General features: G+C 36.3%; 1 protein-coding gene across 1 annotated transcript in view; it reads left to right on the forward strand.

Annotated features, from left to right (window-relative positions):
- AGMO (alkylglycerol monooxygenase) overlaps positions 1-19,836 on the forward strand; it is a gene marked incomplete at its 5' end in the record, with an annotated part of 192,865 nt that overhangs the window by 78,471 nt on the left and 94,558 nt on the right. The window contains 2 exons of the mRNA XM_082337856.1: positions 2,582-2,685; positions 8,597-8,692. Coding sequence (XP_082193982.1) covers positions 2,582-2,685; positions 8,597-8,692 — 200 coding nt within the window. The remainder of the gene's footprint in view (positions 1-2,581; positions 2,686-8,596; positions 8,693-19,836) is intronic.

Consider the following 19,836-nt stretch of genomic DNA (forward strand, 5'->3'; position numbering starts at 1 on the left):
TTTGCTTCAAGTTATCATCATTATGAATGAAAAAATCAAACCACAGCTCTTCTATAGACGCATACATTTTGGTTTCTGTCGCAGGTAGTTGGTGAGCAGTCAGCTGTATTTCTTGAAGAGTGCTTGGTCTGTTTTTTTACATTTATGAGATGTCTTTTAGGCATTATGATTGTGATATTTTTAATGTGCTGATGGTTACAGACTGAGTTTTGGGGTGATCTATTTCACACTTATTCATGATGTTATTCTTTTGCTTCAAATAAAAAGTTATTGATGATCAGTTTCTTCAGATACATTTTTAAGACAAAAATTATTTCTGATCATCAACTCTCCCTATTTCGCCGAGGAATTTAACACAGTCTGTGCCATTGATGTCAGAAAGAATAGGATTAAGGAGCTGGATTTAATTTACTTAGCTGTAACAGAAGAAGTCAGAAATAGCTTTAGCAGTTAAATTACTTGTGGCAGAATTGTTTGTTTATGTCCCTAATATTCCTGTGGTATATTTTTGAATGATAGATCATTTAAGCTGACTCGTACATCTGACAGATTAACATTTTACCAATATTCATTTACCTTATTCGATATTCTTGTTAGTGTAAGAGGCAGTTTAACTGAAAAATGAATGCTAATAAAATGCCTTTTTAGTAATTCATTTTGAAAACCATTTGACCTTAACTACAACGAAAGTAGACTGTAAAAATCATCATAGATTCCCTTCCTTGAACTTTTCACAATGCTGAAAAATGACTGAGGGAAAGAAGCAAGATCCAGTTACTGTACCCTGTTTGTACAGCTGTACTTCATTGAGTGGAGGCTTGTGTTACACACAGTTTGTGATAGGAAGTAAATGCTTTTAAAACAACTAAGGAGACAGGTCTTTAACCTCCACCTTTTCAGATGCTTTGTTCACTCATTTAGCTTCTGTCGAGGTCTTGGGAAACATTTCAAATACAAATTATTATTGAGTACTGAAGCTCACCTGAATAATTCATCTCCTAGTGAGCTCATTAGGCGGAGATGCATTAAGATGTTGGGGTTTTTTTGAGAGACAGATCACTAATTCTTGATATAGTGAACACTTGTTCCTTCAGGAACAAATGTGTTAAGTGTTTGAGGATAGTTGAAATGACAGGTTTAATTCAGCGATTGTAAGGATTTTCAAGGACTTAGAGGACATTAAAAAATGATGTTGTCATGTAAATTACCAAACTGTCAAAATTCATTAGATTTAAAATTCTCAGTTTCTAGCATACAAGACTGTTACCTCCTGTTACAAGACTATCTAGTCCCCTGAAATGGTCACGACACCTTGAGATTCATCAAGAGGATTTTTTGGTGTTACTTTACATTGCAAGTACGTGTTAATCACCAGACCTAAACTATTTGATATAAGCTTGGCACCAGATAATTTCAGGACTTTAAATACACATTGTAAGATCATTCTGTGAATGCGATTCTAATATTTACCAAAGGCACTTCTCTAATTGCTCTGGTGAAATAAGGCAGTGCCAATGGGAGCGTGCAGCTGGCGGACAGCCAGATAACTTTTAATTTCTGTAATCAGCTGAGGCTTTGTGTGTACTTCATCCCTTGAAATCCATGTGACCTTAAATTTAGGCTTATGATAAACAGGCATTATTTGGGCTGCACTAACCACCCACTTTCTCATTTTTCTATAATTAAGGTCATCCTCATAGCTGTACATCTGATGGCCATGAACATTTCTATCTTAAGCTCCCACTTAAGACTGTCCAGATATCAATATACAATGCAGAGGGGCCACCTAGATCTGCACTTAATGAGAAAATGCCTTGAAAGGATTCAAGATTTTGAAGTCGTCTTCACTGCAGGGCATTAGAGGTGTCATGCCTTCAGAGGACATGGCTGACACTGGTTTTACCCTTATTCCAGCAACTTTTTTGAACTGTAACACCATAGAGACACTGCTCTCCTTTGGCTGGGACCAGAGTTCCCAGCAAGCAACCATTTGTTTTTCCATTTGTCACTAGTGGGCAGGCAATGGCTGTGTTTTGTGGTCTGTGGTACAAATGGGCTTGAAGATTTACATGTTCCAGAAAACTGTAAGCATAACAGCAGACACCAGTTAAGTTCTTTAAATTTGAAGCGTAAGATTTTGGGAACATTTTGTATCCCCTTCTAGTCTTGAAATATAGCTTCAGTAAACAAATGCAGGCCTGAAAGCATCCTCAGTCCTTGTCCCTCTGAATCCCGTAAGAGAGCTCCTACTGACTCATCAGGACGTAGCTCGGGCTTTCTAGCTGTTTAACTCTCATCTCACACATCCTTCTACTCTTCCAGCAATCATTTTAGTTCCTGTCACAGCCTCGCCTTCCTCAGCATGAAAGTCGCATTGACTTTGTGTCCACTTACTAACATTTAGCCCAGCCTACCCAAACTCAGCTCTGAACATTAGGTTTTATTACCTGCTATACTATGGTAAAATAGCAAAGTGTAAATTGAAGGATTAGTTGCTTTTAGCTTAAGGAAAAAGGCCTTGGGAAACAAATGTTGCTTTGTTCTCTAGTACATACCTCATTAGAAATTATGTGTTTTGCAGAGGTTAATATACTGTGGGCAGCGCACCAAGTACATCATAGTTCTGAAGATTACAACTTATTCACAGCCTTGAGACAATCTGTACTGCAGAAATACACCTCCTGGGTAAGTTGCACAAGATTTGACAAATTCATATCAGCAAGATTTAGTGAAAGTGAAAACATAGTGTTTATTTCCCTTTGAAGAAAAACATATAAATTATTTAAGATGTTTGACACTGAAAACACAGAAGTTGAAACTGAAGAATCTGAGAATCATAAGCTTTAAAAACACATTCATTAATGTTTTTACAGCAAACTTGAAAAGAGATACAGTAATTAAGTTTAAGAAGGCTAATTATAACCCTGCATTTATATTTTCATAACTTTTTGAGTAAAATGGGACAATTTTTTTCATTCTGTTATTCATGCATAAGTACAGGAAAAGATCAGAGTATCACATAACTACTCTAGAATATGTCTGTATAACTGAAAGGAGCAAGGAGAGAAATCATTACTAAAGATTGCTTTGGACATGCAAATGTATTTTTTTTCTCTGCTCATTCATGTCATGTGTCAGTTGGTACTCCAGTAAGTAAGGGCAGTATGCCACTCCTTTTACCTAGCGTTATCACAGATATATTTTTTTTTAAATGATGAGCTGTGTACACATGCAATACAAATTAAGATGAGTACTCATTTACAGATTTAAAAATGTATATTTCCAAATACATTCATAAATGTAACATACTATTCAGTGTTTAGTTTTTGGGCCCAGGATAACTGCTGATTTCCTCAGTTGCACTCATGTTCTCTTTTGACTTTATTTTTTAACTCAGATTGTAGTTTGGTTGGTTGGTTGTTCTTTGTTTTTCAAAAAAGAATAATGACTTCAAAATTTGAATTTTCAGAATTAGAGTTCAAAAAGTATTTTTGTATATATAAAACATACAAATGCTCTTCTCCAATGAGGTATAATACTGGTGATGGAGGAAACCCACAGTCCTCTGGCAATCCCTACAACTAGCCTATGAGCAAATGACACAAAGCCAAGAGTGTGTGCTCACACATGCAAATCCAGTGTAACTCCATTAACCTCAGTAAAGTTAGTCTGGATTTATGCTCACATAACTGAGCATAACTGTTCATAACTCTTTCAAGCCCATGACATTAGATGAGTTAAAGTGCTGAGTTCCAAAGAAATGACTAGTTCTTCTGCAAATTGTGAAACAGATACTATTCATTTTGTTTCTTAAAGTCTTCTCTGTAAATTCTTGTTATTTTTTTATTCAGAAAATAGTCATCTAATCTAGTAGGAATGCCTCAAATTTAAATGGCCATAATGAACAATAGCGGAAGGGATGCATCTCTGTCACAACTCTGCTTCCTATGTAAATACTGCCATGTTAAAGATTTAACCTTTGCACATTTACCCATTGGGACCATATGTGCAAATGCTTAACAAAAACAATAATTCAAAAAAGACAAACAGCCTGTGTGTGCATATGGGTGTGTGCATGAGCACTTTGTCTGCCTTCGTGGTTTTGAGGATGATACCTCAGAGAGAATAAAATATTCAGGAAGGCCAAGATGTCTGGCCACCTTAGATTCTGAAGACCATCCTCAGGACCACACTGGTATCACTTGACAAATAATGTATGTACATTTAAAATTCATTTGCTTTGAGCAGAAGGAAGGCAACATAGGAATCCATAATAGTTTCGTGTGCAGTGTTTTTCCGCCCAAAATTTGGTATTAGCCAAGACATTTGATTAATGTAAATATTGGTTTACGTCCCCTATAACTTTTGAGAGGTGTGCCAGTTTACTTTCTCCAAAGCCTTACTGTGCATGAACACAATTCTTGCTAATTTCTATAGCACTGCTGTTTTTTTGGACTGCCAGACTTGTCCAGAACCCCATGGATGCATCTGCCTCAAAGCTGAAACTCCGTGAAGCCTTTAGTTACTCTCTGAGAGTGATCTGCTGTTGCTGAATGTGTACTGTTGAAAGCAGTTTGACATGCAGTTTTGTGAAGGCTGTGAGAAAGTCATGTTGGATGATGTGGGATTGTGGGACTGTTCTGCTGCCAGCTCTGTATGTGTTTTAAGTTAAATGTTATAAGATAAATAAATCAGCATATTAATCTGTGTAGGTTGTGCTTGAGCTGATTGAAAAGATGTGAAATGAAAGAGAAGAGAAAAACATGCTTGAAGTACAATCAGTGGTGTGAGATGTACTCCCGAACTTGGAACCAAATGTGTATTGCTTCACGTGTTTTGCACACACGGTGTTTCTGTTACTCCAGTGGAGGGGCCATTGTGAAGCAGACCTACTGTTAAGACTGAGAGATGGTTTTGAAACCCATTTTGCGGGAAAAAGATGTGGAAAAAAATGTATATTCATTTTTAAGAAGAAATCAGCAAGCTAATGCTATATAAATCTTTGCTTCTGATGAAACACTTAGTTAAAGTGTAATTGTGAAAGGAGAAAGTAACATATACACCTTGAAAAGCTATGATTTAATTCTATGAGTTCCAGTTCTTAACTTTCCTCCAAGGGTAGGATTTGATTGCAAATAATAGATCCATAATAATTTGATAACTTTAGACTATACGTTTAGATAAAGGGTTGAATTATGCCTTGTTGGTTTAAAAGCAGTGGAAACGTCTGTATATAAATCTGCAAAGGAAATAGGTAACACTGTTCTTTTCAGCACAGAGTCACAAAGTTCACTTCTTATCTACTGAGGAGTTTGCCAGGTTTGAGATCTATAAGGGGTGAGGTTTTTTTTATCCTTACCTTTAAGTCCTATAGAATCCTCACAGAAGTATAGCCCAGGTGAACTAGCTGTCGGCAGCTGCCCTGTGGCCCCACTGTGCCCCACCAGTAAGAGTTGCCCACATTGGCAGGTGGCCCTGGAGACCCAGTGTGGAAACAGAGGGGCTCAGTGCAGGAAACTCAGCCCTCCTGCTAAACCTCAGGAGTTTCAACATTTTCCCTTTCTGTAGTGGAAGTGTTTATAAGCTTTTGCTTACAAATGGGAGGGAGAAAGGTAGACCATGCAGCAGCCACGCACCCTTCAAAAGGGGCAATGCCCTAAGTGCGAAGGCACACAGCTGCAGTGCAGCTGCCCCAGATAGCAATCCCTCTCCACCCCCTCAATGAGTGCCTTTCCCATCAGGTTATCGGTTATCGTGGCTCTCTCTCAATCTCTGTTGCTGAATCCACAAGTGGGAAAAGATCTGCGAGTGTGATAAGTGTTTTTCCGAAGTTTTGACCAGAAGTTCTATCTTGGAGCCATGAAAGATTTTCCTCTACAGATATAGTGAAAGGTGGTACATTCCCATGAAATGTTTTGATTTGCTGAATTAGCATTTCCAGTGAAAAACTGTTTAATGATATTTTTTTTTCCCCTGATATTGGTCTTGTTGTTGCAGCGGAACCACAGATAGGACAAACCAAATCTTTTGTGTGGGAGATGTTTTCATTCCTCCCTATGAGTTCCACTTTTGTAAATGATCTTTGAAATCCTTTCTGTGCAAAATAAAGCTTAAACCTTAAGGAAACATGAGGAAGCTAGGAAAACATTCTCCTCTGTTAATCTCAAATTTATCTGGAGATTTATATAAAATTTCCCTTATCTCACCACTAGCAGGGACATCCTAGTACTCATTGTGAGAAGTAAGTTAGAAAATAAATATGAAGATGATCCTTCCTTCCCCTCTGAGTCGTCTGTGAATACCACCAAATTGCATCTGATACTTTTAGGGAAAAAGCATATCATTTTTAACCCTGCTTTAAATCCTGCAATGACTTCCATGAATAATCTGAAAACCATCTGTATTTTTTTTAAATCAACTTCCTTTCCATTCCTTTTAAAAAATTTCCTGCTCTTATCATGCCATTAGACAGGTACAATCAATAACAAGAGAAAACTGCAGTAGCTTTACTTAAATCTGGTCATGTGTCCTACTCCTTTGTTGGCTTCTTTGTAAGATAACCTTTGAGAAAAACCATGTCAGCCTTCTGGCTGTTATGGGACAAATATCTCTCAGTCTCTTTTTTTTTTTTTTTGTAGCTCCCCTACTTTTAATAATTAAATACTAAGGGGATCCAGCTTAGAGGAATGAGGAAAAAGGAACTCAGAAAAGAGATTGACTCCATGCTAATGTTTAGGGCATGTCTTCTAAAGTATGGGAAACTTGTACTACATTTCTGTTTCAGCATGGAGAACTGCAGGTTTGAAAGTTGCTCTTCTGTTTAGTAGTCTTCTGCACAAGGCAGTGTAATCTGCATTTTCAACTCTTAAACAATGCTCACTCCCACCTCTACTCCAGAATTTCATGCCTAAAAGCCACATCCCCCCATGGTATTTACTAGCTTCTGCCTTAGCTTAGGTAAGAGTTGCTACCAATTTTTGTGAGTTTACTTAGGCTGAGTGATTCTTAGGGATTCAATGCACAAATTTCACCTTCTAAATACATTTTTCTTTCTTTTTTGTTTTATAAATGTTACGCAAACACTTCAGCCTTTGAGAATCAGACTGATTAAAACAAAATATCTGTTTACATTCTTTTCCCTAAGTTCCAGAAGCTCAGCATAGTTCTTCTACCACCTTTGAATTCCTTTACTTCTTGAAAAGAAGACCATTCAACCAGAAGTGCCTCACATATAGTTTGTGAGGCAGCTGTGATCCATGAAGCCTTTGAATGTAGCTTTTGAAATCACAGCTGTGCCAGTCCTACCAGGTGATGCTGAAACTGCGGTGACTTCAGGGTTTCTTTCTTGTGCTTCAGCCGTTGTGTGGTGTTGAAGCCAACAGACTGAGCTGGGATTGCAGGGCCTTAGTCCTCCATTGGCTCATGACAGTGAGATATGGCTGTGATGACTTTCTTGAGAGCATCAGTCACATCATGGGGATGGAAGTGCATTTGTTTCACAGCCCCAGTGGGACATCTCACCTATTGGGTAGGCCTTTTGACAAAAACTGAGGGAATATCATCATTAAATGCTATGTGCAGACCTACACTAAAGGATTCTGGCTCAGGAGGCCTATCATGGCTATCAGATTGCTTTCTCTGATGTTCGAATATATGATTTTTGTGAGGAAAATAGGAATTTGAAAACAGAGTTTGCTATTTTTGCTGTGCTTCACAGGGAGCTCTTACCTGCTGCCCAGATTTTCCGTCAGTGCTAAAGAGACTTAAAGTTTTGAAGATACCTCCGCTACTGTTTGGTTTAGAAAAAATCCCCGTGTTTTAGGGAAGGATTAACTTATTAATGCATCTGGTATAACACAATGTCAGGTAGAAGGGAAAGAGAAGATAAGCCTTTTTCTGAAGAAAGCAGACTGACTTTTAGCACGTGAATGTCTTGGAGTCTTACTCTATTGCTCAGCCAGTTAAGCAATTAATTGTGAAATTCCTGGGACTTTACTCTCTGTGTAAGTTACCAGTGTCTTTCCTAAGTAAGCAATTTTCTGAAACTATTCTCATGCTAGCACATCTTTAGAACTCAGCAACATATCGAGGCTTCGAGGGAGATGCCGTGTGGAAGTTAGGGTGTGAATTTGTAATTAACTTTGAAAGCCAAGTAAGCTGCCTTGCCCTTATGGTGCTCACGTAGGGAGTTTGGATGGAAAAGCTATAGTGTTATAAATTCACACCTTACTTACTCTGTGATAATTCTCCCCTATAAATGAACCCTTCATGTCAAGGATGTGTTGCTGTCTGCTCTGTATAGGACACAGAATAAACATCTAATCTCAGGATTTCTGAGTTGTTTTCTTGATTTTTCTACTTGCTCACATTATGACTTTTGACGAATAACTTTGCAGCAATTTATGTCTCATTTGCTATAGCAAATCTAGTAGTAACATAATAATCAGTATCTATTCTACATAATGTCTACATTATGGAGGTATTAGAAGAAGCAACTATCTTGCGCAGTGCTTTGAACTCTTGAGATGGTACTTCGTTATATCATCACAAGTTTAGAATGATATATCTAACATATATTTTTTTTCTCATTTTTCAGATTTTAAACTTGCCCATGGCTCTTTTCATCCCCCCTTCAGTGTTTGCTGTTCATCTACAGTTTAATCTACTTTACCAGTTTTGGATACATACAGAGGTAAACGAGGTTTTTAAGCCATACCTAAACAGTTAGCCTGGAGCAGTGTCCTGGAAATCCACTAGCAGCTGATTTATTGTGTAAGAAAAATCTTCGTCTGACTTCTCTAAGGAGAAACATCTGTTCATTTTTATTCCTTTTTCTGAATATATATTGCTAAGTTTATAAGAAGCAATGAGGCCAGTTGGTCCCAATTTAGATTTAAAAAAAAAAAGTAACTGTAAGGAATCAAAACTTTTTGCTATTTTAATACTATATTTTCCTATCTTGCAGCTTATTAAACATTTCTGGCAGATACTGAAACTGATTTCATTTCTAAGATAAATATTTTAGGGAAAAATATCCAAAACCCAGTGCTTCTTAAAGATTGTTTAGAGTTGCAACTAAAGTCAGATATTGCTTCCTTGTTAATGCAAGTAATTCTCAGATGAAAAATGCTCTTTGATTATCTGATGGCTATTTGTTTATGACTGCACCTACTTATTTGTGTTTTGTGAGTGCATAGACCATATCTAGTTTACATACATATACAGTTAATATCCCACTGTAATTAGTAAGTAGTTTCGCACACTTCTCAGGTAGTTGAACGACCCTCTGCCTTCTCCCTTGCACTACAGTAAAGGTGTTTAAAGTATCCCATGTTATATGTCAGTAGCATATTTCTCAGTAGCTCCTAGTGGGCTGCAGGCTAATTGTCTCTACAACGCTTACTCCTTTGATTATCCTGACTATACAGATGCCTTTTTCCCTCTGTAGTTTCATTATGTGATCTATAGGACAATTCTTTTGGAAGACAATTTTATTTTCTTTATCTGCTATTTTAGGTGATTGTGTTGCTTAAATTACAGTTTTTATTTTCTCTTTTATGCCTGTTTCCTAAAAAAAAAAAAAAAATAAGAAAAAAAAAAAAAGGAAAAGAAGCTACTTACACTGACCCAATAGCAAACTTCTGTTGTTGAAATTTCACTTCTGTTGGGCACATTTCTAAAACTGTTAATACATGTCTGTTGCTCTGCAACACCACGTGAATAGGAAGGGCTTACAATAAAATGTCACACATATCACCAGAACTGGCATAAACTCAAGCAATACACAATTAAGCTTGTCAAAATGTTTCAAACACGTTGAAATTATACCAAATGGATATTCTGAATCACATGGTAGCAAAGTTTCTTTGACCATGCCTTAGGTTCCCCAAACTGGTTTTACTGTGTTTTATCACTAAGAAAAAGGTAATATGCCTCATTTACCTCTTCTCTGCTGTCTGGAGCCATTTGTTCCTTGCCTGAGATGTTTCTAATGTTCTGCTGTGTAGCAGTAACCCAATGAGTCTCAGCGCTGGTGCCACAGTGTGCATCTAAAGTGAATTTCAGAGGCTTATGAATCGCCTTCATCCCTCTAAAGTGCTAAATCCTTCATAGGGCTTAAAAGGAATTTCCACAGCGTATGTGCCTTGTGCCAAGTTTAGACACTAGTCTAAACAGGAATGAATTTCAGTCTCAATGAAAAGATAAGCATTCCATACTATTAAATTGTTGTGCCAGTAGAAAAACAATGGATCTTTTGTACTGATCTAGTTGATTCAATCATAGATCTTTGTTTACAAGGGAAGATATTCTTAATGTTGATATTGTTGATTTTGTAGCACAGCTGAAATCAGTTGAAATATGTTGAAGTCATGCTTTAAGGTCAAAAATGATGTCAAAATAGAAATAAGTTTACACCACATATTAGCAGATTTCCTGCTCTCAAGGGCAAGAGTGTAACAGACAAGAGAAGGGAAAGAAAGGGTAATAGTAGCAGCTATTGCAGCAACACAGGTTTATATTAGCCAATATTTTTGGTGAAATTAATATGATGCTTCACCATTATACTGGGTTTTTTTTTTTTTTTTGCAACAACTGTTACAATTTAACTGCTTAAAGTTGTGGCATTCCTAATTTTTTTAACAGTCCTTTTCCTGAATTTTAACAGTTCTAACTATCTTACACAGATTATAGTAAAATGAAAATCTTTTCTGTAAGTCTCAGTTTCCAGCAGTTTCACAACATATGAGATTTATTTGGGGCTGCAGGTCTGGGGTTATATAGAAAACAGCATCCTGTCTCAGTGACTGCTGCTAGCCCTTGGTCTGAGAGCTGAGATTCATCAGCGCCTGGCAGCTCTGGTATCCTCTGGGAGCCCATGGTGGGTGCTGTTACAGTATGTGTCATTAGGGGTCTAGTGGAGATATGATTCATTATTTCTATTCTGCCAGTGCAAGACGTAATTGTTTGCTTCTAAAATGCAGGAAAATTTGATAAGAAATGTTAAGTTTGTCCTCAGATTTCTGTTGCTTTTGATCAGTATCGGTGTTTCCTTAGGCAAGATGGACTAGTCAAGTATGTTTGGAAATCGTAACTTCACAACTTTTGATTACACGTCCTTCTCCTTCAGAAAAAGAAAATCTAGTAAGATACAGTAAAAAATTCTCTTTAATAGGTGATATTTTTTTCATAGCACTGAAAAGCTTAATAAAGGATATGCACAATTTATTGTTTTATAAAAGGAAAAAAATATATTTAAGTAATAGGAAAGAACGAAAGTATATGGAAGTTTTTGAGGGAAGATGTTTTCTTTTAGGAGTAATTTAAATTTAATTTAGTAATTACAAGAGAAGGATCGTGCTGTGCTGAAACTTTCTATGCCATGTTTCAGCCTAGAGAAAAAGTTTATAGCGAAAGTATGATCCCTGATATTTTCCTATACTTTAATTTAGAATGTGTCCAGTGCTGTTTCAAACAATGCTGAGAGAAGTTTCCTGTGCTATAACTTTGACCTTCTTCAGTATTTGTTAAGTCAGTTTTTGTTCAGCTTTGCTTCCAGCAGATCAGACATGGTCTATTTTATTTTAACTCAAGTGGCTTGTATCTTCCTGTGAAGACAGTACACCAAATCATCAAGATCAAAAGTACCCACTCATTCTATCTCAGTTAGACTTCTTTATTTCCTGCATACTTGGTATGCATTAGCTTTTGGCCTTTTCTATAAAGTAGTACAGCATTTTAAACACCATAAATCTTACATAAAGATTATACTATACCATTCTTTTAGTAAAAGATCTCTAGCACCAAAGTCAGAATGGGCTATTGATACGAGAAGGGCATTTCTGTAATTAATAAAGAAAGGCTGAGTGTGCTAAAGTGAAAACACAACTTTGACTTAAGTTAATAATTTGCATTTAACTGTATTCTCCCATTACAAGAACTTTGCTGTCTGAAGTCCGCATTTTTTTTTCACTGTTTCTGTGCATTATTGCACTGTGTATATGGCAATCTGAAATGATATAAAAAATTTTCCAAAGATTTTTTAAAAATCTCTGAGTAGCACCAAGGTATTGAAATAAACTCACAATAGTTTATTTAAACTAAAAATGAAAATAAAAACCAAACCCAACCCAAAAATAACTGAGGAACACACTTTTCTGTAATGGTGCCTAAAGATAGGATCTCAATAAATCAAAAGAAAACAATTTTTGGTGCTATCCAATACTATTTAGGTCAACAGAATCACTCAGTCAGTAGATCTACTCTTAAATGGTCTGGGAGAAATGTTTCTATGACTAGACCGTTCTCATCTAGATCATAAGGAGAGTAAGAAAAAAATACATTGGTCAAAGAGCACTAAAAATCTAATTTTTCAAAAGCCACAAAATGTTTCAGGACTGTTACTGACAGACAGAAATACTCCATTTCAGTTTATTTTCACAGGTGATTCGGAAGGTCTATGGCTCATATTAAACTATATCCTTCCGTTATGCATTTATTACAACCAATAAGTTAGGTGTGTTTATAACCTGATAGACACCTGTGAAAAACAGAAATTAGTTTCTGTTGGTTTAGCTGTAATTTTTATGAGATGTCAAATTGTATTTGGAAAGTATCAACTGAATCAATCCCTGTTGGTAGTAATTGCAGCAGCAGATTATTCCTTGCCTGTTTGATCTTTGACATGCATTCATTTCTGTTTAATTTTCTAATTTAAGGAAAGACTGTAATCTGCCCTTTACCATACTCACAGAAGTCAGGTTTCTTAAGGCATCTCTTTTTCTCTTGTTTAAGTCTTCCTACCTCATCAAATTCTGGGAGCAGAAAAAGGTGAGCCACTACTATTAACCAGGAGTACCATGGGGGAAAGCACGCAAGGAATGGGAAAAATTTTGGCAACATCTCATGCAGGCTGGAAAGAGAGATGTGAAATTGCTGCAGATATAGGCGAAAATACATTTGTTTTTGTCAGAAAACACCAATTCAGTAAAACCAAAACTTGTTGTGGAAGTATAGTGTATTTGTAAAAAAATACTTTGCACTCATGTGCAGTGTGTACTGATCTAAGTTTCTGCCTATGACTTTCTTTAGCTTTGACTTATGCTCAGGTTTTTTTAATGAAAAACACTGAAAGAGAGAGGAATTGTGGAGGCTTCACGCTTTCAGGAAAAGGAATTCTGTTCCTGGCAGGAAGCCATGCACAGCCTGTCAGGTCTCCCTGAGTACAGGTGAGCTCTTGTGGCCTAATCCTGAAGTCCTTACATCAATCAGCTCTTACCTAGGAAGATGGCCAGCTTCGGAAAAATCTTCTATGTTTTGTTTTGTTTTGTTGTTCCAAATATGAGCATAGGGTCAATAAGGAAATTAAACAAGCAGATTAAAGAAACAAGTAAAATTAAGTAAAATACATAAAAATGTACATATTTCTTTTAAGTAGCAGTACACCTGTCATTACTGTCTCAATAGCAAAAGCTATTCTTGAAACTCTAGACGACATATGTGTCTTTTTAAGCAGAAACTCTTTGAGACAAAAGTCTATTGGATGGCAGTTAAAAGAATCATAAAATCTTTAGGACAATGTGATAAACAAGTAACAGCATGAGACAATAGATAAAATATTCAGTTATTTATTCTCAGGCCCTAACAATTGAGATTGGTCCGCTATTTCTTTGCGAATTTCATTTTTCCATTTTCTTGGACCTACCTTTTCCACACTGTGTGCTGTAGTCTCATTTAAATAAACAAGAAAGGAATGCAGGAGTAACCAAGTGTAGCAAGGTTTATTTAAAGTACTTTCAGTAGTTAGTAATTTAGAAGCAATTTAGTAATCTGTTTCTTAAAACTGAAAGGTAAATTTGATCAAGAAATGAGACCGAATTTGAAAAGCATTTTAACAAAACTTATTTGACTGTAATGCTTTTGAGTGTTTGCAGTGGGAAGAAGATAGTTTTGTTTTTGTGGTTGTTTGTGGAGTTGGAGAAAGATTTTTTGGTAATGAGCTAAAATCTTCAATAGTTTGCAGGTGAAAAATGGAGATACTCTGCTGGTAGGTAAAAAAATCTTGAGGCCTTGTTTGCAAAGACATATATTTATGCTTAATTTAATGTACTTAATTTAATGAATAGTTCCTATAAGATCAGTGAGTAATAAGTCAAATTTAACGTGTGGAAATTTTTACAAAATGGTGGTATACAAGTGGTATTGAATGGATCACAGTGGAAACAGAGTATGGTGGACTGGTCTGATTTCTTGGCCGAGATGAGAAACATGGTTTGTTTGGTTGGGTTTTTTTGTTTCGTTTTGTTTTTTAATAAAGAACATCACCAGTAAAAGGTAAAGTCAGTAATAATCCAATGTATTGAGTATAATTGTGAAGTTGCACTCTCTCTTGAATTTGATGCTGGAAACTAATTTTGAACTCAAATAGCATATGCTAACAACACCTTTCATTTTCTGTATTCTAATACATCGGTTCATTTAATGAAAGAACAAGTCTATTTTCTTTAATTCAGCCACTATAGCCAAAAATAGACATGGGTCTCTCTGATGTTCCCTTTTAAATTAGAAACACACATATCTGTCCTAGTCAGGTTACAAGGGTTCAATCTAAAAACTTACCATTCATGAGACTTTTGCTAGAAGTCATCAAAAAGATGAATGTAATGTAGAGGTGATATATAACCATTCTTTTAGTCTAATGTTCAGGGTTGTGTCTGACAACTCTCAGTGATGCAGATGATTTAAGTAGAATTCCTAGAAACAGGTCATGTCGTCCTACAGCCTACCAGCTTTTAGAAGCTAGATTTTCTCATTGTTACAAAGATCCAAGAAATTATTCTAAAACCAGTCGGAAATGAACTAATCGCTGATTTGCATAAAGAACAAAATTTTGGTTTACAAAAGAAAGTTCTGGTCCCATTCCTGATAGCTGATGCTTTTATCATTCAGAAATTCCTTGTTCGCCTGCACAAACTGTCAGCTCAAGCATTTACTGTGGAGAGAAGGAGAACAAATAAATCAGTAAATACCAGGGAGATAAAAATACTTTCTTTAATGCAGACAGTGCCTTTGTAGGTCCAGATAGGATATATATACAATATAGACAATAAAACTCAAACATGATTCCAAGAAACAGAGATCTCACTACTTCAATCCAGCATGTCTGCCAAAATGGCTTATTAGATTTTCTGACCAACCTGCAGGATGAAAGTCTTGTCATCATTGCACTTGCCAGGGCGTGAAGAGCAAAGCTAACAATACGATCACTAAGCGGAAATACTAGCAATAACTGCAAAATGTGTTCCACTTTTCCATGTTTCACTCCCCCCACGAGGGGAGAAAAGTATTATCTTTCTAGATATATAAAGCATATAACTGCTTTTTGTTTTAAATAAAAAGAATAACAAAAGAGAGAGAATAAAACATTTGTAAGAGAGCACACTATTCCTGTCCTGCTAAGTGTAGGCTGCACTTGCCCACAGTTTAATTAGGAAAAACATAGTGGGATGAGGTTTGGAGTTCCTTCCTTGGCACCTAGGACCTCTATGATGATTAGGGTTGCCAAATTTACACCTTAGTAGCCCCAGAATGAACCTTCTATTTTAAACCTAACTGCTCCTTGGCACACTTAGGTATCTGAGTCTACCCAGAAGTGCCTTGACATGGTGAGTTAAGTATTTTATTCTTATCTAGCTTCTCTTTAAACTGAACTGCAGAATAGAGAGGGACTTAAAAATATGTAAGTCATTTAAATGAACTGAGTAGTGCTCTGCACTCAGTAGCTCTGATTTCAATACCGAGCACAGGAGCCATGATCTTTTTAATTCAAAAAGTGGCTGCTCCACAATAATTGGCTTATATTGGAGATTTCCATTTGATGGGCAACAATCTGGGCAGAGGAACCTTTCCCTTTCCCTGTTGAAGCTGGGTCATTAGTGAGGCCAGAAATGAAAAGTTTATGGGATAAGAACATAAGGAGGAACTTGACTTTCCATCCTAATAATTAAGTCCTTGAGTTTGACTGTTGGCTTCTGGTCCTTGCACCGAAGACTCTTCTTGCTAGAGGCAGCTGTGAAATGTTTACTTCGGCAGCAGTGGGCCTGACAGTTGCTAATCTGCCTGCAGAAACCCTAAAACTAAAAATCATATTTCAAGAGTTTTATTAGGCCATCTGTGTCTGTTATGTCTCTGGAGAATTATCAAGATAAAAGTGAAATGAGCTACTTAGAGATGCAACACATTTCAGTACATTCTGCATCCTGCAAAACTAAACAACTCATTTACAAAATGAAGTTAATAGAATGACGAAAGGATATCACGTTAATGTGGAGATAAGTTAAAGATACTGCTCTCTGTCAAAAAAGATAAATCTCATTTTTGATCTTAACGTATTACAGGTAATACTCCTGAGTTATTCTCATAGCTTGTACTCATTGAGAGTCTATTTAAGTTAGTTATGGCTTCAAAGCCAACAGAAAATTTGAAAGACCCTTATTTGTTAAAAATGTAAAGTGTAGGACATTGACTATATTTTGATCTATTTAAAGAGGAAGGTGAAGACCTACACTTGGCTGTATTTTAGTTTATTTCAGGACTGTCATACTGATTTATTACTTTCTGTTTTTTTCCCCACAATGGCCAGCATGTATTTGTCAAGCTGCTGAAAAATACTGAAATTGTATAGTAATATTTCTTCTGGAGTTTGTTTAAAATGCTTAACTTGATATATTACTGAAAGAGTAACTTTCTCCATGCTCTGCTATTTGTAATGCTGCAATTAAAACAACCAGTTAGTGTAGGTTTTCTCTCATTTTTAGTGGATAAATTGATTGAAACTTCCTGTATGTGCTCATCTTTCCCACAACAAGGCTTAAAAAAACGTTGCATCCACTTTGTGAAAGATTTAACTGAAATATTCACATAAGATGCCAATTTGATTCAAACCTTACCTCCTGGTTGAGGCGTAAAACAATGAAAAGTGACAAGAGCCTGCCTTCAAGATAATTTATTACAAACACATTTCTTAAGTCTGTGTGTTTATTAATAAATATGCCCTAAACTGGACTATCCATTAAAACTAGGCTTTCACCTCCCATTCCTACAATCCAGAGTTGTCAGAAATTTGCCCCCTGTGAAACTCTTTATGATCCCAACAGGCCTGATTCCTCTCGCTTGTTTTATTTCTAAACTATAAATATTGTTTTTTCGCTCCTCAGTGTGGAAATTTGGCTACATCCATTTTACATGCTTACTGGAGTAGAAAACTGCCTAATCAGATAGGAAAACATTTGGCGGTATATAAATCAGGGTTTGCCGAGGATTTCAAAGTGTGAAATTGGCAGACGAGCACATGTCCTAGGAGTTCTGCCTTTCCCCAGCTTCCCTGTAGAGATTTCACATGGCAAATATGATCACCAGGGCCATCTGTATAAATACATGGGTGTGTTGTCCTGAATTAACACAGCAGCTCTACTGGGGAATGTAATTAAGGTCTTATTTTTAAATTTCCCCACCAGACTGTCTGAAATATAGATTTATATTCCAGGAATAAAAATCTTATCTTGATTTTGATAAGGAAATCAATAGTAATATGTGGTTTACTACCAAGTAGTCTAACAGAAACCCCAAAGTTAAGTTCAGAGTGCTCCTTAGTGATGCTCTGGGGATGAATTTGCCCTCTCCTGTCCTGTAGATCAGTAACACTGTGATATTGAAAGTAATGCTGTGCTACAAACAGCTTTTCTTATACTCAAATAAAAAAAAAATGTAACTTTTTATATATGAATGGTTTTACTGTAACATTGCCTGCTCTACTCAGTCGACATTCCTTCCTAACGTTCATGTTGAAACAGAGTTAACTAAAGATTCATGTTGTAGTGGTGACAGGAGGAGTTGTTACACAAGATGTAAAGTTTCCCTTGGATTTCATGTCACGATTTTTTCTCATTATTTAAACAAGAGCTACATTGAAGTGGTGCAGGTACCAGGCAATAAAGATTTCCCTTGGTGCTGACAAACTCTGAGACCGCAAACGGAGGTGCTTACATGCCGCAAGAGATATTGCATAATGTTCTTTTCCTTTAGGCTAGGGACTGCTGTCACAAAGGAAACATCTTTATGTAAGAACTACTATTATAGAAAAAACCATTTAGTTCTCATTATATATGTAGATTTCACTTCCAGCATGTTTTATTCAGTAATGTATGGAAACCGTTTCTAAGCATGAAGCTTTTAGCCTGCCTTGTTTACTAAACGGCTCTTGGAATTGCTTCAAGTGTTGTCAGTAATTCTGCTTTATTATTTAGCCATACCCAAGTACAATAATGGAGGGAATACGTTGTTTGTTTTAAAAAAAAAAAGAAATAGGAACACATGTTTTGTGGAGAGATGTGACAAAGTTTTTATAAGTGGTATACATAAGATACCTACATATCTGATTTGTAGTTTATCGAGTCCATTTATAAGGATTTTGGCAGGTAAAAAATTATTTTTGTGGCTATGGAATGTTAAAAAATAAATAAAGCAAACAGGAAAAGAGTTTTGCTGGAATGCTGCAGTTCATCTGTGGGTCATTGGCATGGGAGTTGAGGTGCACATGATGTGTTAATTGAGAGAGGAAAAATTGGAGACGGGAATTGATTTAGAAGAGTAGGTGTCTGTATCAAAGACAGGGAAACAAACACAAACGTAACCCCCCCTGCTGTGTTGGTCAAAATACAGGTAAGGTCATCGTTGGACGGCAGTTGGGGTATTTCAACTTTTAGGGGATTGGTAGCTATTTTCCTCTATTCCCAAAGCCACTGCAAGATGATGATATAAAGAACAAGAATATTTTATATTCACAAGCAGACTCTTTTTCCTTTCAATAGTATGAAATACGGTTTAAAGTGCAGTCGATAGGGATATTGAATAATGACATTTCCCCTTCTTCTTTTTTTTTTTTTTTTTATTTTGAAGCTCCTTGCCAGTAAGAAGGTCTGAAACAAAACTTTCTACTGCATACAAAAATTACAGTAGCAGAAAACTTTCTCTTTTTTCAGTGAAAGTCCTGCCACAAAACCTGAGAACTCTGCTGCTCTTCTTATCACATTTATTTTATTAATTTTTTTAATTTTTAATTTAATTTTTTTTTTCTGAAATGTGGACATTTTGAAAATTCTTATTCTAAAAAGCCATTTTGAATACAAAGCTATTTTAAGCTGAAAATGTTTTGCTGTTTTGAATGACTGAGACCTAGTTGTGTATATGCTTTGGTGATTAGTTGCAACTGCAGCATAAGCCTGGTTACTGCTACCATGAACACTTACAAGCTCCTTTGCAACTGCCATTCTCCAAGGAAAATGGTTGGACACAGTGAAGGCACAGAAACGAGGGCAGACTGACAGCTGAAAGGTAGATGGGTAGGTGGAGTACCTGCCACTGCCTTTCTCCTCTCTGTTGCCTGTTAGGCATTCTTTTGAACATGGGCTGTTGTTATGGCACATTACATTTTGTTAGAGTCAATTCCTACAAACTTCAATCATTTCACTGTGATTTCAGTAAGTTCCTGTCAGCCCAAAATGACAGGGTCAAAGTCTTGCCTAGCAAAAATTGTCTTACTATCCTAGCCTTGACAATTTCCTTTGGAGAAAGATCTGCTTGTAGGAGTTTTGCCCCTGGTAAGATGGCAGAATATAGAAAAATTCAACAAAATTCAACAAAATAATGATGTTCTTTGCCATGTGGTGCTGCAGGAGCCTTCAAAATTCAGCTTTCCAGCAGTGATATGTTTCTGTTTATTGGAATGATACATGGATATATTTATAAAATATACCTTTATGAAATATTTATAAAATTTTT

This window comes from Platalea leucorodia, assembly GCF_965183815.1.
Source record: "Platalea leucorodia genome assembly, chromosome: 1".
Lineage (NCBI taxonomy): Eukaryota > Metazoa > Chordata > Aves > Pelecaniformes > Threskiornithidae > Platalea > Platalea leucorodia.